Below are 22,734 nucleotides of genomic sequence, written 5' to 3'. Positions count from 1 at the left end.
TGGAATAGTCCAGTTTAAAAGTCCAATGTTTTAAGATGGACAGTGATTTTAAATTGGACCAGCAAATTTCCACTTTAACCAGCTGCCAAAGGCAAAGCTCATCCTTGCACAACAGCACTTTGCCTTCTTCTCAGATGGATTACTGCAATGCACTTTATTTTGTAATCAGCCAGTCCTCCCTTGCGCATCTCCAGTCAGTGCAAAATGCAGCTGCTCGCCTCTTAACTGCTCCTGCTTGTTGACTCAGGTGAGCTGATCAGCTGTGCCTGGTGGTACCAAGGTCCAAACGGAAGCTCAGAGTGAACAGAGCTTTTTTCTGTTGCTGCACCCAAACCAAGCGCCCTCACTGTCCATTCTTTAAAACCCATTTTTATTCCTTGGCTTTTAACCTGCATGAGACTGCTCTTGTTTATAATAGTTTTATATCTCTGCGTTCTTCTGTCTATTGATGACAGCCTCAGCCTGGTAGCTTTACCATCAAACCAGTACCATTGCCAGTAAAGTTAGGAGGAGGAGCATGTCAGACTGCTTGCCCCAGCTGATGAACAGAACAGGTTAAAAAAAGGGTACAAATTCTTCCTCAAGTTAGTTTTCAAACTTTTTAAAAGTCCTCAAATTGTGTCCTGGTTCAGAGTGAAGCAATTTAATGTTGGGAGTGAGGAGATGAGGAAAAAACATGAAAGTGTGACTGCAGATTATAGTTCCTGATCAATACGATCAATACACTGAAGACTGAGAGGGGAGAGGAGAAAGTCCAGTCTGAGGGCAAAGGAGTGATTGAAAGCGATTAATGAGTGATAAATGAGCTGTTGGCTTCTGTTATATTAAAAATGGAATGTGAAATTCAACACAAAATTAACCTACTAACATATACAGTACATTTTACAGGTTAAATCATTTGAGAAAGAAAACAAACAAACAAAAAACAACACTAGTCACTTGTTTCCAGTGGTCAGTGTTTCTCTTTCAATTAGTTTTAACTGGCTAAATGTAAAATACTATCACTGTGAGAACTAAGTGGCTGTGAGCTGGGGGCGTGGGTTAGGTTCCCTGGCTCTCAGGTGGAAGGATTTGGAGCTTCGTCTGCTGTGTTTCTCCTCATCCTGCCACAGTGTCACTGGGGTTTTAGCTCCACCCCCTCCCTTGCCTTTCTTGTATTTGCTGGGAGTTAGGGGCAGAGCCAAGCAGCTCACTCTCAGCTCCCACACCATGTTCAGCTGTATTTAGTCTGAAAGAAAACATTTAGCTATTTGTAGCTGTTGCTACATAGCCATCATTAGCATCAGCTGTTTAGTTCAGCATCCCTAACTTAGCAGCAGCTGTCTTCAAACCCGTGTGCTCGCATCTGTGTCATGTCTTTCCTTTTACTGATGTTAGCATGCTAAACAGCCTACTGTTAGCAGATACCTTCAGTAGCTGCTCAAACAATGAACTATTGCTGCTTGTCATGTAAAAAAAAACAATGGCAGAAAATGTGGAAGAAAATCTCGTTCATTAACAGCAAAAACTGAGCTAAAACAATAAAAACACAAAGTCAGGCTTTTTTTCATTGCTGTTTCTCCCTCTTAATATTTTACACTGCAGTTAAAAGTGAATAATTGAGTGCACAGCTAACTTTACATGTACTGCCACTACAACTTGAATCATTACTTTACCTTTAAATTATGAAAAGACTTCATGTTTTATGTTTTTAAATTGAATTAGATGAAAAGTATGAAGCGCCTTTCAAATATCAGACAAATGAAAATAGAAAGAGCCCAAAAGTAAAAAAGGCTGTAAGATTAAAAGAAGAGATTGATCAGCCATCCTCTGTGATCAGTCGTTTTAAAACAGGTCATCTGCTGTCATTATGATGGTGAGAGATAATTTAGTTTGTCAGATAACTCTGTAATCTAAGTCTGTTGTAGTAGTCATCCATTGTCATTCATTCACATTTTAGACTAATTACGGTCAGCATTTTTGCTGCATATAATGCATAATAATGCTGCATTTTGTTTATTCACCTTCAGTAATTGTTCTCATTACAGCTGACCATTTCCACACTGGACTCACTTACAAACACACAGGAAACTTGTGTGTAATTATGTTACACAGTGTTTACATAGCATTAATGTTTCTAATTTTATCGTATTGGTATCAGCCTCACTCTGCTGCAAATGTATCAGAGCTCTATTAAGTTACTGCTAATGCAAAGCCTAACATTTCCTACCACTGATTGATGTTGAAAGCCTTCATCTGCCCAACCACAAGGTCGCTTTTATTGTGAAGCAGCCACAGGAAATCCAGTGAACTGTCATCCAGGTGACTCATCAAAAGTGTGTCTGCAAACTGAGTTGTATAGTGGCCCTGAGGGCTCAACACAGTAGCATGCATGCCAACAGAAACAACACAAACGAATTCAGAAACCATCCTCAAGACAGAAGTGTCACCAAGGGACACAAAAGAGTGATGCACCTGGCTGGGACAGACTTACATGGATCCATGATAACGCATGTATTAGAGTATATTCACATACTTCAAAAGTCACAATGTACTGAAGAACTGTTGCGGCCAGGTCCAGTTCAGTTTAATTTGTATGCCATAATCCATATTACCTCAAGTCTCTTTACAGGGTCAAGTGAAACCCCTTCTGATAAACAGGGCTGGGCTTGGTCTGAACAATGTTCAGTGCTACGTCTCAAAGTAAGAGAGAGCTGAATGCCAGGAGAGGCATGAAGAGAAGAAGATGGAGGATGAAACAGGACACGTCTGAGTCTCTTGGTCATCTTTATTGGGCACCAAGTCAACAACAACAACACATTGAAACACATGTTGTGTTAATGATACACAGTAGATTCAACTGTGGAAGGTTTACATACATGCACTACATCTCACACACACAAATATTTAGACTGAATTCACTGTCTTTATAAACAATTAATAGATAATCGCATTAAATCAAAATGAGGAAAAAAAGGTGATTATAGCTGGGTGTGAAATTCAGAAAAGTGAGTGAGCAGAGACTTTCTTTCATCACACACCAATGTTGAACATAGAGAAAGTGGCCTCTCCAGGCTGAAGATGAAGGTGCTCCACATGTTTAACGCCACATAACTAATGAGGGAAAGCTGCAGTTTTTCGATACGCTGTCATATGCGTTTTGTCTCATATTCAATGAAAAACAATGTTCTTTAAGACCTTTTGGTTCACTTCCTTTGCCAAAGAACCTTCTTTTTCTGGGTGGATGATCTGATATTCCTCACTTGTTACTTACTCTTCCTCTCTGCCTTCTTTATTTTTCTCACCTTCCCTCCCATGAGACACTGCCAAAAACATATTTTCTCAAACTGTTAAGAGTGGTGGAGAAAATGTAAAATCAAGATCTCAAAGCTGGCTGGACTGTGTGTGTGTGTTTTCAAAAGCCCATCTGATGAGCTGCAGTTTTTTTTTCCTCCAAGAGAGTTAGAACTTGTGAAAAGCTTTGACACGCTGAGGTTTACAGGTGTGTGACAGTGTTAGAAGCTTTATGGCTGCACTAATGAAACTGACAGGAGATGAAGAAAGGAAAGGAGGGAGGACAGAGAAGCAGAGGAAAGGAAGAGTTCAAACGATGGAAGCAAACTAAGTGTGCGTGAAAACTCTTCACAAGTATGTGAGCTGCCCTCGAGAGTCCAAAAAGGCAAAAACCTAAAATACTATGAATCAGGGTCAGCAGGCATTAGATCTGCACTAAGGCCGACTGCACACAACATAAAATAAAAGATTGAATTCTTATTAAAGCGAGAGGTTCATCCCATCCCACCAAGTTTGGTGCAAATTAGTACTTTTTTGTAATCCTGCTTACAAACTAAGACTGTTGGCATTCCCTGTAAGTTGTGATGGGTAAAGATAGGTCCAGGCTAACAGGATATGTCATAACTCATTACAACAGATGTTAAAGAATGAATGAACATTTAGGAGGAGATGAGAAAGAAAATAGCCATTATAGTAATAATAGTAATGGTAAGCGTTAAAAAAGCAACAACAAAGAAAAACGATCATTAGAAGCTGTGATAGTGTGATGTGGGGATCATTCTCACCTTTGAAGTCTGAGTGTTTGTGTCATCATGACAGAATGAGTCCTTGGACACATCTACTGTCCCGTCTACTGTTCACTGCTTTGGCAGGTGTTAATGTCTCTGGACAGTTTTGTCAATTACAGTCATGAAACCCTTCAGATGTGAGGTTGAGACCCAGATTTTGGGACAGTTCAATGATGAGTACAACTACTCGTCATTATGAAGCAAAATGTACATGGAATAATGTAGCAGTTTGAATTTTCTCCTTCTTTTCTGTTGTATTATAATATTTAAATATTTCTAATATTATAAGACTGCATCGTCATTTTGACATAATTGCAAAATGGAATATGAACTAGGCTACTTTTTTTACTTTTTTTAAACCAAAAGAAAGTAGTTTGCTTTTCAATAAACTGGGAGCTAAATCCAAACTCAAATGTCAAAATATCTGCTTTTAATTGGACTTGCATGAAGAATTTGTTCATCTGAAGAACTAATCAGTGCCAGGCAGACAGTCACGTTAGCCACAATAAATACACAAAACAGGATTAACACTCACTGTACAAGATTAACACCAGGCTACGTAACACAGCAGTTCTGACTGTATATTTAAACATTTAGATTTAGAGGTATCAGCCTAAATGTCAGATGGATGCAAGATGAAAAGCAAGAGAAAAGCTGCGGGGAGAAGTGTAGTCTTCACAGCTATCAGTCTAATATGATGCATCATCACCTGCAGAGAAATTCACAATCACATAAAAAAAAATAAGGTCTAAAAATGAGGTGGTTACTGTGTTCCTTCGACTATAGAGAAATTCACTTCTGAGAGAGACAGAGACATGAGAGAAATTATTCGGCATCATTGGAAGACGTGAAAGCAGAACAAGAAGTGGGATTTGGTGGATATTGAGAAGACATTGGAAAAAATCCAACACAAAGAGTTTTGTCCAACATGTGACCAAAACTGGCCGCTCAGAAAAAACTTTGTGTTGCATGATTGTGAATTGTGACATTGGTGCTTCTCTCTGACCATATAGTTCCAAGTGCGCAGGAGCCACTAGACTAAACTAGAAAGTTGAAATCAATACTTGCAAACCTGATGCATTTTACAATATAAAGCTAGTTAATGGCAGCCTGTAACAGGACTAGATGGACCTGCATCCCAAAACCTATTTAACTGAACCTAAAATGTGGCCAAAGTAGTGTATTTTGCACGCATGTTTTTAGGATGAGCAGTTTGATGTGAGAATGTGTGTTTAACAGTGAAAATACACTTGGGTGTACACACATACACACACATTTCTGTGTGAAGCTCTGGGAAGATAACCCTGAAGCTGCTAAGGTATCACAGAAGCAAAAAGCAAGCACAAAAGTGCTCAACCTCAAGCTCACAATCTAATGTGCAGAGTCTTAGACAGATCGGCATGTACAGAGAGCAGTGGAGAATTTCTTTAAACACTCAACAGTTAGTTGGAAAGGAGCCATTCCAGAAGAATTTCCCTTTATACTGTTTTACTCTTCCGCTTTCAAACTAACTTTAATATAAAGAGAATAAAATGGAAAAAACAAAAAACAACAAATGACCAATGAAATTTTGAGACATCGTTATATCATGTTCCACTCAGTGTTTCTGCAAAGTAAATTCACAAATGTGAGCAGAGAACTTTCAAACATTTAATAATAAGATACTCTTCATTAGCTCTAAAATAAAATACAAACTAGGTGGGACCCGAAATAGCTGCAACCACAGAGGAGATCTGTGGCATGCGGCAAATAAATAGGAATCAAAAGAAAGTGGAAATAACTAAAAATGCATCTATGCACTCTAAAATGTAAACTGGCCTTCTATCACGGCCTTTAAATACATTTAAGTAAATTCACTTACAACTATCATTATGGGACATTGTCCAAACCATTCATTTATATCCAGACCTGGCCCTTTCAATACTTCATGTGACAAATGAAAACCTTGAAAACTCCCCTCCATCATTTTATGCTCTGTTAACTGACTAAGCTCCAGCATTTTTGATTCTGCCAGAAAACAAAAACAAACTAAAAACTGTGCAGAGAGAAGACAGGAGCTCAGCTGGATGTACAGAGTAGGTTTAGACCATGAAGCGGTGCTCCTTGCCATCATGGGCCATCAGTATGACATTGCGGTTGGAGGTCCAGATAAGGCGGGCGAGCTTCAGGTGGTTCTGGGAGCCTGGGGACGCTGGCTGCACTGGAGGAACCTGGTAGGTCTTAATGCAGCGGAGCTGAGGAGCCGAGTTCAGCATCCCAATACTCCCCAGTAGACTGGTGTTCATCTGAGGAAGACAGGCAAAACATCAAGCTGCAAAAACACACAGGCATGCTTGCATGACAATTTAGGTCTTGGACATTTTGGTAAGAAGACCTTCATTAGCAGTTCCTGTCAGTAATGGAACCGAAGAATCCTCAGAGGAAACAGTTTCACCCATCAGGCTTCTGTCGCCACATTACACAGAGACGATACAGTCCCACAGTGGACACAGCAAGAGTGAGTGTGTGAGTGTGTGTAAGAAACAACAAGGAGAAACTATAGTATAGTATCTCTCTGTCATTCTCACACACAGACACCGACAGAACGTCTGCCAGCTCATTACCACAGCAGCCGTCTTGCCGGCGCGCTAGCACTGGTTTATGCTTACAGTAATGCCATTAGTGCGCGCGCGTGCGTGCGTGCGTGTGTGTGTGTGTCCATGTCCAGACTCTTGTGTCACGGCTCATGAAGACCTTTCATTCAAAATTACAGTTCTGGGAAGAAGATAAGAGATGCATGTCTGCCTGTGTCTGTATGTGTATTATTATTTTTTCACTTAATATTCACTTAACTCAAAATGGAATATTGCACATTAAATACATGAAGTTAAACCGACAAAAAGCATAAAAATTTAATTAATTAATTCGAAGAAAGTATTTTTTACAACTTGTTTGTAGAAATAAACATGGTGATTTAAGACTCAGTTTATGTTGAAATTGCACCTAAAAAATATGAAAGACATATTTAGAATTTTCTTCGCTAGAACTCCAACGTTAGGAAACAGCTGCTAAATTCAGACTTTATGATCAACACAGCTGATATAGCTGTCAAACTATTGTTTTGTTGTTTTATTCATTAATTTTATAGGGAGAAATTGTGTCTTAAATTAAGTGATAAACAAACATACTCAGAACGTCTCTGTACTTGTGTCATTTACCTGCCAGAAGGAGATGTGGCTATCAGCGTTGGAGTATGTTGCTAGGTAACGGCCATCAGGAGCGAACGACACCGCTGTGATTGGACCCTTATGACCATGGATGTTCTGCAGAGGGAAAGACGGAGGAATGTTATGACAAGTGAAACAACATTTTCAAGCAAAGCTGGATTTTACAGACACAATTTTCAGCAGTCAGACTTTAGTTCGGAAAGTTCTGATGCGATGGAAAAATGTGCATTATTAAAAGGTATGAAAAGCAGTTTAGCACCATGGCTGCTACTTTTGCATATTTTTATTCCATTATTACATTCAAATTTAAATAAATGAAAAGAGAGACATTGATGACAAAACTGTTTCATCACATTACCTTTTTCTATTAAAAGTGTGTGTATGTGTGCGTATAAAATAAGTGATGCTTTCAGTAGAAATACTGAAGCTGATAGATACAAAATGAAGATTAATAGGACCAGGATGCAAAGGATTCGTGGATTTCTGAGGCAACTGAAAGGCCTGATGGGAAAAAAAAACTGTGGTGCATGTTGGTACAGGAGATGGAGAGAGAGACAAAGTGCCCCTTGTGTGTCCCCAGCTCCAACAGTCAGGTTGGCAGCAGGTCACATCCAAACATGACATGAAAATATGAGTCTCATCACAGCTATACTGGAAATCTCTCTCTACAGGGCTGAAATGATCGAATCAGGTAGAGCCGCTGATACTTTCTGTCAGATCATAGCTTGTTGCTCTTCAAATTCCTGTCAGGAGCAAGAGGTTAATATCAGGAGACTGATGCATTTTCAGAGGCGATCCGAAATGTTACACATGCAATCCAGTCAGTTTTTGTAAATGCAGCTGCAGGTCATTGTGAGAACCCACGCCGATGAACCACAACATTATCAGACTGGAGGTTTCAGACACCCTGAACTCCTCTTGCTCATTTTATTTGCTGAATACAGACTGAATTCCTCAGCTTTCTTTTAAATGGTTGTATACACACCTGCCAGCCATAACACTATGAAACACTATAAAATTTATGTATATAGCACCAAATCATAAAGTTACATCAAGGCACTTTACAAGAAGCAGAAACCTCGGGCAGAACCCAGCTCAAGGAGAGCAGCCATTTGCCACGACTGGTTTGGTTGAGACGGAGAGAGGGAGCGAAGCAGAGGCAGTGACAGATATGGGATGGTGAAAGAAGAAGAGCAAGAAGAGAGAGGATGCCACAGAAAATGCAACCAGCACATACAGAAAATATACAGTGATTGCAACCTGGGAGCACTTTTTGTGCACAACTAAATATTAGCAGTAAGGGATAATAAGGGAAAAGCAGCAGGTGTTGACCTGAAACATGGAACGGAGATGATTCAGCACCTGGAAGACGGAGACATGAAGAGACAAAGTTAGAGGTGTGATGTTGTAAGGTATATGCATGGGCGGGAGGGAGAGAGAGGGAGAGAGAGAGGGAGGGAGGGAGAGAGAGAGGAAGGGAGTGAGGGCGAGAGAGAGAGAGAGAGGGAGGGAGGGAGAGAGAGGGGGAGAGAGAGAGAGAGAGAGAGAGGAAGGGAGTGAGGGAGAGAGCGAGACACACAGAGACAGAGGGAGGGAGGGAGAGAGGGAAAGAGGGAGAGTGAGGGAGAGAGAGAGAGAGAGGGAGGGAGAGAGGGAGGGAGAGAGGGAGAGAGAGAAACAGAGAGACGGAGGGAGGGAGGGAGAGCGAGGGAGGGATATTAGGATTTTAAATTCTATTCTGAATTTTACTGGTTTTTCTAGTTCCTGTTAATACTCGAGCAGCAGCATTCTGCATTCTGAAAAGCCTTCATTATTCAATTGTGAAGGCTTTTCAGAGAATTGTTGGGACATCCTGATAGTAATGAGTTACAGTAGAACAAACGCATGGACTAGTTTTTCTGCATCCTCTGGAGACACGATGTTTCTAATCTTGGAAACATTGTGTAGGTGAAAGAGGGTCTTTTATAATACTGTTTAAGTTTCAAAATGGCGCCGACCCTGGAGGTCTGGACAGAACCCTTGCGCCACACCAGCCCATCTTTTTTGAATAATGCTGATGCATGGTCCAGTTCTGATACCCATGTGTCCATTGTAGGTTCTTTTGTTGGTAGACAGGGCTCAGCATGGACACTGACTGGTCTGCAGCTACACAGCCTCATATGCAACAAAATGTGATGCTCTGTATGTACACCTTGCTTTGTTTGTATTGCAATAATATGTGATAATGCAATAAAAAGTGTTTATGTCAGTATGCGTACCGCTGAAATATGTGACCAAGGATTTTACAAAACAAAAAAACGAACAAAAACAAAAACCCCAAATTCACGATACAAACAAAAAGTATCACAAGCAACATCAAATCATTTCTCATCAGCCAGAGCAGATAAATCAGGAGCAGAGTTAAGAGTTTTCCAGACTGCAGGTTGAAACCCAAAATTCGATAAATTCTATTCTGTGATGAAAACAAGATGAGGAACAAATTTAGGTCCTTTTGAAATTTCATTGAGACATCTTGGAGAAACTTATATAGCGGGGACGTTGCCCAGGTTTTCGTGTTTTGGTTTGGACCAGTTAATTCCATCAGATGAGGGGCCAACTTCTGGTCTAACAGATGCTGCAAGTGGCTTCCAGAACTCAGGGGACAAAATAAGGCAACACTGCGCCAAGTGTAACACAATAAACTGTCCCACCAGATGCAGGGTGTGTAACGCAATAAAAATCCTCCCAGAAATCCCCACCCCGCCTCTGCTTGTGACTGGGATTACATACTCTCACCTCCAGATGAGATTAAGATCCATCGCCTCAGGCACCCAGACCCTCAAATAATAACCTGTCTGTGGTGATTAAAGCAGAAAAAAACTGTAAAGCAATGAAATAAAAATCTCATCTTTTTAAATCATTTTCTCCCTCCTACTTTTGGGGGAAATCCTATTAGATTCCAGCAGCGTTGGCCCAGGAAAAAAAGATTTCTTTCCAGGCTTCCACCTCCTCTTACCTTCTAATGAATCTCTTAATTTTTTACTTTCCCCTCCACCAGTCTGTCTTATCCATTATTATCTCCTTGGTGAGATCCAAGATCCCACCAGCCATTGCCACTGCCAAGGGTACAATGATGAAACAGAGCAAATGCAGTCTGTCTGTAAGCACTCATCAGTTCAAAATGAGGTACATTGAAGAACATCAATGTTCAGTTTTCAAACTTCAGCAACTGGAATAGAGTAACACTGACCAACTTCCTCATCCTCCTACGTGACAATTACGACACTGATTTTGAAGTTATCTTCTACCTCCACAGCCCCTGACTTCTGAAACCCTTCACTGCTCAAAGTGCTTTTGATTTTGACTTAAGATTTGTTAATATTTTCTTAAAACTCTGTCACACACAAAAACATATCTTACCCATTCTGACCCACAAATAACAACCAGCTAATCACAGCTCCATGAGCAGCAGCTTTGTAAGTTTCCCCCCGTGTTTTATATATTTTATATATTTTATAAATGTAAAAAAATTCCCACATTTCATGCATTTCTTTTTTTGCATACAACATAAAAACTCACCAATCACAACATTACAAGTGAATCACTAGATTTGTTTTTGGATTTTTTTTCTACATTTATATAGTGGCTGAAACAGTATTGTTATGGTAAAATGTCAAGTTAATTTTAATTCTGGATAGCAATGAAATGTACACTGAGGTAGGGATCATTTCTAGAGTCAGTTCAAATCTAGTGTCAGTTAAGGTGAACCTTCAGCTTCTGTTCACAGGCGCACTTGGTTAGCCTTCTATAGGATGCAGTGGGGCGGGGGTTAAGCCTGAGGCAGAGCTACACCTTCAGTTATAGAGCGTTTCCTCTGGTTTCATAAAGAAACAGATGCAGACAGAGAGAAAGATCAGTCAAATTGTTTCTTTGTGTTCAATTAGTAGAGACTCAGTTGGTTAAAGAAGCAGAGCAAGCAGGTGGAGACACGCGCGCACACACACAAACAGAGTGATGCAGCTGACAAAGGACTGTTCACGGAGGCTGATCAAAGCTGTGGCAGATGGCCATGCAGGGACTAGCTAGCTACAGCTGGACACACATATACGCATGGACGCATGAGAAGGATTATGAACAAAACCGCTCATTGCATGATTTTTCTTTCCTGCTGATACTTTTTTTTCCTAACCTTCATTCCTGTTTCATTTCTCAGTTCCCTGATCATTTCCTCCCTCCTTCAAGCCCCCTCAGATTTCTTCTCTTCTTCACTGTTCATGGAGAAGCTGAAAGGAGCTGGAGTGGGCTGTATCCTGGCTGCATGGACCACCAACTACCTCACTAACACACCGCAGTATGTGAGGCTTTGTGCGTCTGATGTGCTAGTCTGCAGCATGGGGGCTCCACAGCGGACAGTGCTATCACCCTTCCTCTTCACCCTGTACACATCAGACTTCAGACACAACACTGGCAGCTGCCACCTCCAAAAGTTCTCTGACAATACAGCCATCGTTGGATGTGTATCTCAGGGGAACGATCCGGAGCACAGGGAGGTCATCACCAACTTTGTTGACTGGTGTGAACAGAACCGACTTCACATTCATGCCAGTAAGACAAAGGAAGCCACTCCCTACTGTGCCAGTGAACATCCGGGGACATAGAGATCTTGGAGTATAAATACTGGGGTGTTCACCTCAAAAACAAACTGGACTGGTCATTAAACATTGACGCAATATACAAAAAGAGCCAGATTCGTCTCCACCTACTGGGAAGACTGAGGTCCTTTGGAGTGTGCAGGCCTCTAAGGTCTTTCTCTGACTCTGTGGTGGCCTCTGCCATCTTTTATGCAGTGGTTTGTTGGAGCAGTGGAAGTTCAGAGAGGGACAGGAAGAGGCTCAACAAGCTGGTCAGAAGAGCTGGAGTTGTCCTGGACTGCTCTCTGGACTCCATTGAGGTGCCGGGTGAGAGGAGGATGTTGGTCATGGACAACCCCTCCCAGCCCCTTCATGACACTGTGAGAGAACTAAGCAGCTCCTTCAGCAACAGACTGCTGTATCTGCGATGCAGGTCATTCATTCCAGCAACTCTCAGACTGTATAACACCTCTCTGTCGCTGCAATAAAATCTGCACTCTGGACTCACTTCATTTACGTTACTTTTTTTTGTACTACTGGAAGGTTTTTCTCACTTTCACTTTATCATTATCACTGCCACTTCATATATTTTTTACATTTTTATCTAATACTTCTACTCCTTGTTTCCATTCTTGTATTTTTTTTTCTATACCTGTGGTTGCTGCTGAAAACAACAAATTTCCTGTACGTGGGATAAATAAAGTACTATCTTACTTTCTCACTCCCCCCTGCTCAAGTACCAACAAATCCATTCATTTATTCCACTCAAGTGTTGACATCTCCAATGTTTGTTCTATAAACTGTAGTGTGAATTAAATGCTGATGACACCATTTCAACTGTATCTGTATGTGATCTTACATAATATTATACAAGTATGGACCCGTTGTCCTTATGTTGTGCAATTAATCAAACAAATAAAGGTTCATCATACAGATTGGTTATTGACTGATTTTTAATGCAAGCTAATTTTATGTTTTGATTTATCCACAGCTTTGTGAAGAGGTTGAACAGATTGAATTGCTGTATCCAAAGTCAATTTACGCATAAATTTTTCTTTCTTATGGAATTTACCCAAAATGTCATGACCAACAACTAACCTCCAGGAAGTAGAGCAGGTCAGTCCCCTTCAGATCAATGCAGACCACATTCATAAGAAAGTGATGCCCTGTAAAACCCACCCTAACCATGGCTAGGGTTGACACAACCACTGGGAGTTTTCTCACATTTGAAGGAACAGTTTGGGTTATTTGATGTGGGGTTATGTAAGGTAGTCATGCATGGATAATATGTGTTATGCTGCTCACAAGTGGTGCACAGTGACTGCTTGAGGTCTTGGTTTTCAATATGGTATAAATGTTAACAGCTACCACTGGTGAGTAATCTAGAGTCAACATTTTGTCTACATCTTGTATATGTCATGCACGTCTAGCAGCAAAAATAGGTAGAGAAAAGACCTGTTGATGTTGCTACGACCTCATATCAGCATTATTAGACAAAACGGATGCTTTCCAGAGCAGTTGTCTATGCTAAATCTGATAAATGCTTCTGGCAGAGACATTTACTATGAAAAATGAATCGGAAATTATTTTTAAAACAAAGAAATCCACCATTCAAATATACTGAAAATTCAATTTAATGCAGTGCTGAAGTGGCATGCCAAACACACCACAAATCCAATGTGTCTCTTGCTGTATATGCTGCAGATTCAGATCAGTTTAGCATATAAGCTGCTGAGGCCAGAGTCAGCAGAAAACATTTCAAAAGACACTCTGTGAAACAATCCAATATCTAAATGGACTTTCATTTAAAATATTTTTAGAGGCCTTTCTTTTTGTAAAGAAAGAAAATTCCTTTGGAAATGCAGTTTCCTAAATGCTGAGCTACTACGTTTCTATGCACAAGCGCAGTCACAGTGTGGACTATCTGATGCAACAGCTGAGAAGATAAAGAGCTAATGCACTGACTGAGTATGACTGACTCACACAATGTCATGCCAGATAAACACAAGTATCTGTTCAAAATCACCTCCTGATGTGGCAACTAGGGCTGTTGCTATCAAATATTTTAGCAATCGAGTATTCTACCAAAAACTCCATTGATTAATCAGATAAAATATATTTTTGTGTAAAGAGTAATTATAAATATACACGACAAAATAAGGCATTTCACTGAAGAATGACCAATTGGTTTCATTTTTTAGACAATCAACATTTATCTTTATCTCTCCATTGACTTTGTATTGTGTGAAGGTGTCTTTTGTCACTCTGTGTGTGCCAGCAAACACAAAAAACACACAAAGCTGCTGTGTGGTAGGGTGATCTACTAACAGGGTAAAGAACCCTGATCTACGATTTTAGAAGCTGCAGAACAGGAAAATGAGCCTTGAAGACTGGTTTATGGTGGAACACAGCTTGGATCCATTCACTTAAAAAAGAGTTTCAAAGATGTGTAATTTCTCATTATTGTGTGAGTGGATATTCCTGACAAAAAGGAAGATAAATAATAAGCAGTTAGACCTCACTGGATACTTTTCTCATGCCAAGCTTTCATTAGAATATTTTGTGACATGACGGTTGAAATGTTAAATTTTATAAAGCTAATAAAAAGATAATGAAGCTATGCACATTCAATATTTTAACTCGAAGTTAAGGTTACTGAATTGTCAAGGCTAACTGTAGAAGCTAAAGCTAAGCAAGGCTAACTGTGGGAGCTGAAGCTAAGCAAGGCTAACTGTAGGAGCTGAAGCTAACCATGGCTAACTGTAGGAGCTGAAGCTAACCGAGGCTAACTGTAGGCGCAGAAGCTAACCGAGGCTAACTGTAGGAGCTGAAGCTAACTAAGGCTAACTGTAGGAGCTGAAGCTAACCGTGGCTAACTGTAGGAGCAGAAGCTAGCCAAGGCTAACTGTAGGAGCAGAAGCTAACCAAGGCTAACGTACATCCACCAACTATGTTTTAACCCCATAAAAAGGGCAGATGGGAAACGTTTGGGTTATTAAAAGCCATTTTAAAACGATGATGTAGTAGTGTGGATGTATCCTAACGTATGCAGGACCTGGTTTTTATCACTATTAGGTTAAATGATGAACCATAAACCAGCCGACTCTGACTGATCGGTCTTTAAGGCTGATGATTAGCTGACGCCACCTGTATCCACTTCTCTCGTCTTAAAGTCTCATTTTTTCTGTTCTGCAGCTTCTAAAAACTCAGATCAGGGTACTTTACCTTGTTAGTAGATCACCCTACCACACAGCAGCTTCTGGGGATTCGTGTTTGCTGGCACATGGAGACTGTGGTCTGGACGAAATACTATGCTCTTTAAAAATTAAAATGATTCCTCGAGGCAGAGGAAGTTCCTTGATAATTTTTTGTGATCAACATACTCAAATTATTCAAGGAATCGTTCCAGCCCAAACAGGAACTCTGAGTTAGTTCCTTTTGAGTGAAGAGTGCAGGCTCTCCCTCCATTTTACTTCTTGATACAGTTGATGGCCTGGACTAAGAGCTGGAGTGCACACTGAGTCAGGTAAAGCCTGATTTTCCAGTTTCAAGCAGAGAAGGTGAAAGTCACCTGCATGTTGCAGTGACCATTTTACAGACTGTCCTGTCGCAATTATATACATCTGGTAAAATCTAGTATATCTGGTCATTTGTAACTTCTAGGCTGGACTACTGTAACTCCTGACTATCTGGATGTCCAAACAAATCTCTAAAAGGCCTTCAGTTAATTCAGAACGCTGCTGCGAATATTAACAGGAACTAGGAAAAGAGATCATATCTCTCCTGTGTAAGCTGCTCTTCATTGGCTGCCAGTAAAATATAGAGTAGAATTCAAAATCCTTCTTTTAACATATAAAGCTCTTAATGGCCAAGCTCCATCATATCTCAGAGAGCGCATAGTTCCTTACTGTCCAAGCAGGCCACTCCGCTCTCTAGATGGAGATTTCCTTGTGGTTGCTAAAGTCTCCAAGAGTAAATCTGGAGGCAGATCAGACCAGGCTTAAAACTTTCCTGTATGACAGAGTTTATAGTTAAAAAGTTAAAGTCCTTTAGCTATGCTGCTGTAGGCCTAGACTGCTGGGGGAAGGACTGAGCTTCTCTCTCTCTCTCTCTCTCTCTCTCTGTCTGTCAACCTCTCTCCCCCTCTCCCTCTTTCTCTCTCCCTCCCTCTCGCTCGCTCTCCCTCCTCCCCCCTTGCATGCGCTGATAAGAACTATCCTTAAAAAACACAGTTTCACCCAGTTCTAAGCATTTATACTGCATTTACTAACCATGTTCTGCCAAAGTCTCTGTCTCTCCCAGTTCCTCTCCTCTCTCTGCCTGTCCTCATCCTGCAGGTGGTGACTCATCGCCATCCCATGTTCCTGCAACACCTGCTGGTCCCATATTTCATGGATTCTGTACTACAGCTCAACTCCATGAACTTCATGCAGCAACATGTTCCTGCCTATACACCCCCCCCCCCAATGCCTATGTCACCCTCTCTCTCTCCCACTCTCAACCCAACCGGTCGAGGCAGATGGCCGCCCCCCCCTGAGCCTGGTTCTGCTCGAGGTTTCTGCCTCTTAAAGGAAGTTTTTCCTTGCCACTGTTGCCAAGTGCTTGCTCATCAGGGGATCTGTTGGGTCTCTTTAAATAAATTTATAAAGAGTTTGGTCTAGACCTGCTCTATATGTAAAGTGCCTTGATGTAACTTTGTTATGATTTGGCGCTATACAAATAAATCTGATTTGATTTGATTTAAAATGTTGCATCTAACACTCTGATTTCTTTTTCCTGTTGAACTAATTGGCCGGAAGTTAGAATGAGTATCAAAATAAATATGAATACTGTAATCAGAGCAAATAGAACCTAAAGGACACATACCATAGCTTTATTTTATGTTTGAAATTAAATACTTGAAATTATTCCAACATGCACCCAGACTCATAGTTCTTGCAAAGTCAGTATCCATTGATGTTAATTATTCCACTTAATAAACAATCTTGAGTCTTTATACTGAGCACACTAACTTCTACACACATGCGCGCATGCACACACAATCAAACTAGATGTTGGGTGAACAGGGGACAGTGCTGTTATCAGATATAAATGACCCCCTCCACCAGACTAGACTGCTCAGGTTACTGCAAATCAATACACAGCAAATTGCCAACAGACACACTCACACAGAAAGACATACAAACGTAAAGGCAGGTAAAACATGCAGAAACATACATTGCACAATCAAACAAACAATAAAATGTTAGCATGTGCAAAGGGAAAAACATGAATAAGAGAGTCATCGCTTCATTATTAATCAATTGCAGAAAAAAAAAAAAACAAGTAAGGAGGGGAAAACCCTGTCCTCCTTTCTCCTCTGTGAGGAGGGCCTCATTGTCATAGATGGCTAGAAAGATGTAAAGATGGGTGAAGAACAAATACTCAGATTAAAGGCAGTTAGAATCTCATGCCACAATTTCTGAAAAGAACAAAGAAGAAATAAGGATGAGTAAAAGGAAGAATAAATGGGAAGAATGATAGATGATTCATAGGCACTAAGGCTGTGAATCTTAGGTCAATGATAAATATCTCATACAGTGCCAATGATATGTTACAGTAATGATACAGATGCAACACATTACAATTCACCCCATAATCATGATACATTTAACTGTTAAATGAGGTGTTATGCTTAACATACTTTAAGAAACTCTGAAGTGAGCAGCAAAATGTGGTTTCTATAATATGAATAATAATAAAAAAAAAAAAAAAAAAAAAAAAAAAATCAATAAAACTTTCACAAAGGGATGTTTACAAAACAGTTTACAAATGGGGGGAAAAAAATGAAAAAACTTATTTAGTCTACTTCTTCCACCTTAACCATCACCTCACCACCTACATGATTTTATTGGAGCAAGCCACCAGCTGCAGTATGCATTCACTCCCTTACATTACCTAACAAAGATGGGATAGTCCAAAATACTGCAATATTGGCTGAATAATCGCTATAATAAATAACGGGTCAGACAATATTCATGCAAAGACATTAAAAATTATGCTTTTTAATTTCACTCCCAAATTTTTGCTATTCACAACTGCCCTACCAATGCACACGGATCGTGTCCGCACATGTCCATGTAATCAGTAAGAATCTGGGTTTGTCCTCCAGTCCCTAACAGGCCCACTAACCGATAAATGGGCAGATGGATGGATATAGACAACTGATAGACATATTGAAGTGATGGATGAAAAGAATGACAGATAAAAGGATAAAACTGAGGAGCAGGTGAGAGCTGGACATTAGTGTCAATCAGAAACTAAACAGTGATGGAACAGCAGAGATGCTGAGATGATCCGTGTCATGTGTTGAAAGTACCTGACATTTTCCAGTACGAACGTCGTACAGCACCACTGAACCCTGGCGAGCACCAACAGCAATGCGGTGACTGCGGTCACAGTAACCGACCATGTAAAACCTGGAGAAGTGGACGACAGGCACATTAACATTCAGTTTCACCCAAAACAGCAAAGCTGTACCTTCCTCTCAATGAACTTAAGTGCTAAAATAACTTCAAATTAAAAATACACAATCACTGATTGAAATGTCTCACAAACAACTCTTTTTCAGGAACAGCCCAGAGATGAGACTTGACAGACCCGTCATCTCAGTTTGCACTGCTCACTCTCCATGCCCTGTGGTTCTCTCTGTGTGTGTGCGCATCCATGCTCTGATGACACTGCTTACCACAGTTGTGTGTATTAACTGTGCATGCAGAGCAGCAAACATGTCAATGGTGGAAGAGGTTTTTATTAGCAGGTTTAGTTGTATTGAAAAACCTGATTACTTCCATTACTTACCTGATTAAGTCGTCTAGGAAAATTCAACCCACTTCATTTCACCTTGTTGAATGTCATTTCAGCCCAGGTATCACAGTTTGATCTTAAATCCTGGTTCTGATGCTGATGCTCATAATCAAAACCTCAGTCTGCCTCACATGAATGTGCAGGTATCTTGTCAGATGAGCACAGGGTGAACTCAACTAGTTGATGACTAACTTTGTGCTTCTTATCAGCTCTGTTGAACTTGAATGGATTTACATGCAACCATTCATATACTGCACTGTTTTGGTCGTAAACATGATTATAAGTGTAACACACACAATATTGTCACTTTGAGGTGAGAGAAGGCAGGAAAGAGACATAAATGCATTCTTTCCCACCCAGATTAAGTTGCTAGCCACATGCCTTGAGGCTGATATCTGTCAGCTGTGACCTGACAGTCAGTTCAGACACCCAGTGGTCACTGCCTAAACTCCAGCTAACCTGATATAGAAACATAGGAGGCTTGTTAACGCATCCATGCGCATACACTTACTTGCAGATAGCCGGGAAACACTCCTGCAGTCCTTTCTTCTTCACCAGAGAGCCTTCAATACAATACATGATGATATCCATCACCTGAAGAAGAATGTGCGTTAAAGTCAGATATCAGAATCAAGAACATGTATGTGGCTCTTCTTCACTGGGACTTTGGAACACGGTGTTCCTGTTCAATATCAGTGATGTAATATGCAAGTTTTCACTTTTTAAATTGGTTACCTCGACCAGAAGATCCACAACATCTCCAGGCATCTTCTCTATCAGGATGTCAATCACTCGCAGGATCTCTGTCTTGGCTCTAGCCAGAGTAGTGGTGTGAACGTTCTGCTGCGATTGAGAGTTGGCCTGTGCTGCATTGTATCGATGAACCTGGAAAACAGAAATATATATGCACAAAATATACATTTAAGTGATCACTGAGGAGAGATGTCTGTACTTGAAAAACACCACATGGAAAGACACATTAAATTGGGCTTGCATGTATTTTAAAGTTTTATATTTCTTGATAGGAAACAAGAGTGGGAAAGGGAATGGCATGAAGGAAATAATTCAGCAAAGCTGGAATCGCACCTCTCTTTCTTTCATTTATGTTTGTTAGATAATATTGTGGTTAGAAAAATCTGGATTCAACCACAGGAATTGCAGACCTGTACTAGGTCCTGATCTAGTTTTGTTTTTGATAACAGCGCTGATATGACATATGACTTTTGAGGCAATCCTAAATTTTCAGTGTGTGATCAAAATGACAAAACAAGAAATCTTCTACTATAGCTGACAATCTGCAATCAATAAACAGGAATATATGTCTGAATCTGACCAAACACTTGAGAAGAACATTTTGTCAGTGTGACTGCAACACACAAGAAGTTGGAGAACATTTTGACGATGGTGTATTTTTGCGGTAACATTTCAATGGTTTGGTCTCACCTCTCTTGCAATAGTGGTGATGAAGGCAGGTGGCCTGGCGGTTGCGATCAGAGAGAGGGCGTGGCGGGCAGAGCGAGCTGAATCTGCTGGCGGGTTGAGAGGTAAACCCATGGTGATACTGTGGAGAGAGGGAGCAAAATTAGAAAGTATGTAATTGTAATTCAGTGCAGATAGAAACAACTGAGGGATTTTTTTTTTGTACATTAGAAAACTTAGAGGTTATTCACTCAACCAAAAAGAAAGTTAAGGGGGGCAAGAGACACAATCAGATTTAAAGGAAAAGTCTTATTAACGATGTATTTACATTTTCATTTTATATGAAAAACATTGAAATTTTGGTTCATTCAACTAAATTTTCTACTATAAGTTTGAAACCAAGATGGTTTCATTTTTCTGAAGTATTTTTAATTTCCTGAAAGAATAGGCCACTTTTATTCAACATTATTTAGATAGTTGTATGAAACAGAAGTCATTGTTTAACTAGTCATTAGTCAGTCTCAAGTCTAAACTCTAATGTACTGAGTCACAACCAACAAGCTTTTAAGGCCTAAACTATGTTCTCATGTACTCAAATCATTAAAATAATCAGCTTCTTTCAGTGTGTTGCCACATTTAAAATCAAACTCAACTGTGTCTGTGATTCCTGTGGCAGATTTACAATGACAACTGACTCTCTGTTTTTCCTGTTGCTCGTAACATATTTTTCTTGAATACATCTTCAGTTTTCATGTGCACATTTGGGGTCTGAATGGCAAAATGCACTTTTCTTAATGATTTCAAGGGTGGATTCGTGGACTATATGTTCGCTCCAGAGTTGAAAAGTGAAGCCTGCCTTCTACCTAATAACCACTGGAGGATAAGTCCACTGGTTGTAAAAACAAGTCACATTGTATTGAAGTTAATGGAAAAGTGTCTCTAATTCTCTCTTAATTAGCTCATTCAATATTTTCCAAATTAGTTTATTATTTAATTCCCTAGTTTCAAGTGTACTTCAGAACAACATGATATTTTCTCAAAATGATGGTCCCATTTAGAGACTATGGAGTAGAATATGCATTGGGCTGTGGCAACTGTGTGATTGACAGACTGTACCACACAGATTAGAGAACACGGGAGGTCAGGTCCAGCCCTTACTCTTCCTCAGCTCCAACTTCTCCTCCAGAGATGTTTTCTAATAGCTTAAAAATGCCAAATGGTTGTTTTCGTTTACTGTATTTTGTCTGCTGGATTGTATTTGTTGTGTTTTATGTCTCCTACGGAAGACAGTAAGCAGAAGCCTAAACCCATGAACCTTACACATTATGGGGGGTTGACATTTGCGTTGATAAGACCACATATGCTGCCCCAACATGCAGGAAGATATTAATAAATAATGAATTTTAACTCTAGGCACCTTGTGAAATATAAGGGCACTCAAAATAAACAACTGATACTGAAGGAACATGTTACTAAATATTTTTTGAATAACAGTGAAGCTCCATGGGACATGAGACTCATCACCCTTTGATACAGATACAGCATTATCTCCAGGATGAATCCTGGAGAAAATGCTGGGTTGTATCTTTATCATAGGATTTGCTGGAAATAAGAAATGTATAAAATCTAAGCCTACTCTTCTTATCCTTTAAACATACTTATTTCAAAAAACCCAAACAGATAGAAAAAGAGACAGTTGAAAGGAATAATTTTAGAGAGAGAGGACAAGAGTAAGGTAGTGAGATAGTGAGCGGCATAGACGGAAAGATCCAGCCTTACTAATATATGGAGTGAAGAGATTACCGAGCAGCTTATAATGTCAAGGCCGAGTCAATGGGAGCCATTCACCGGACGACAGCATAATGGACTCCCACAATGCAACAGGAATTAGAAACACACACACCCTAACAGCTGGCCACACACCCTTCGAAGAGTGATTGTGCGTGTGTGTGTGTGTGTGTGTGTGTGTGTGTGTGTGTGTAAAAAAGAGAGAGAGAGAGCCTGAGCAAGGCCACCTTGTTAACAAATGACTCTGGGGAGAGAGAGAGTGAGGTGGAGAGAAAAAGGGAGGGAGTGATGGGTGAACGGATGTCTGTGCTACACGATTCATCTCCTCTGATTACAGATCACAGCTACAGATCCTGTAATTAATACTGGTAATATATTGGCAATATATCAACAATATTGAGATGTTTAATTTAATTTAGAGAGGTGGCTATAATTGGAAACACTGACCATGTTGATATAAGACAGCAGGAGAGCAAGGAGCTGATTGTACTGAGAACCAGTGAGGTTAATTGCCAACATTTAGAACATGTAATGAAATAATCTGGATTATGATTACAGTCATAGAACAACACACACACACACAGATATTCACTTACACATTTTATCACTGTCATAAAAGGAAAAAAATGTGTCTACTGAGACACCAGTGGTGTAGTTGGTAGACCCCACACCCCATAAACAGGATGCTGCAAGCCCTCGTAGGTGACTGACACTGGATCGGTGTTATTTGCTGCATGTCATTCCCTACTCTTTCTCTCCTATGTCCTGTCACTCTTCCACCTTTCCAATTTTATAGAGACTGAA

At 40.2% G+C, this 22,734-nt stretch overlaps 1 protein-coding gene across 2 annotated transcripts in view; it reads right to left on the bottom strand.

The window, feature by feature from the left end:
- Positions 1-2,749: 2,749 nt before the first annotated feature.
- The window catches only part of wdr7 (WD repeat domain 7), a 107,430-nt gene continuing 87,445 nt past the window's right edge, over positions 2,750-22,734 (bottom strand). The window contains exons 25-30 of one of the 2 annotated variants that reach the window (XM_029515305.1): positions 20,167-20,284; positions 19,459-19,608; positions 19,235-19,317; positions 18,236-18,335; positions 7,259-7,363; positions 2,750-6,346 (exon numbers count right to left, since the gene is read on the bottom strand). In XM_029515305.1, the coding sequence (XP_029371165.1) occupies positions 6,143-6,346; positions 7,259-7,363; positions 18,236-18,335; positions 19,235-19,317; positions 19,459-19,608; positions 20,167-20,284 (760 nt within the window). In that variant the 3' untranslated portion in view covers positions 2,750-6,142. The remainder of the gene's footprint in view (positions 6,347-7,258; positions 7,364-18,235; positions 18,336-19,234; positions 19,318-19,458; positions 19,609-20,166; positions 20,285-22,734) is intronic. The other variant, XM_029515306.1, reaches the window with a different exon arrangement.

Source organism: Echeneis naucrates, chromosome 12 (assembly GCF_900963305.1).
Source record: "Echeneis naucrates chromosome 12, fEcheNa1.1, whole genome shotgun sequence".
Lineage (NCBI taxonomy): Eukaryota > Metazoa > Chordata > Actinopteri > Carangiformes > Echeneidae > Echeneis > Echeneis naucrates.
Note: the sequence above shows the minus strand (reverse complement) of the source record. Positions and strands in the feature narration are given on the sequence as shown.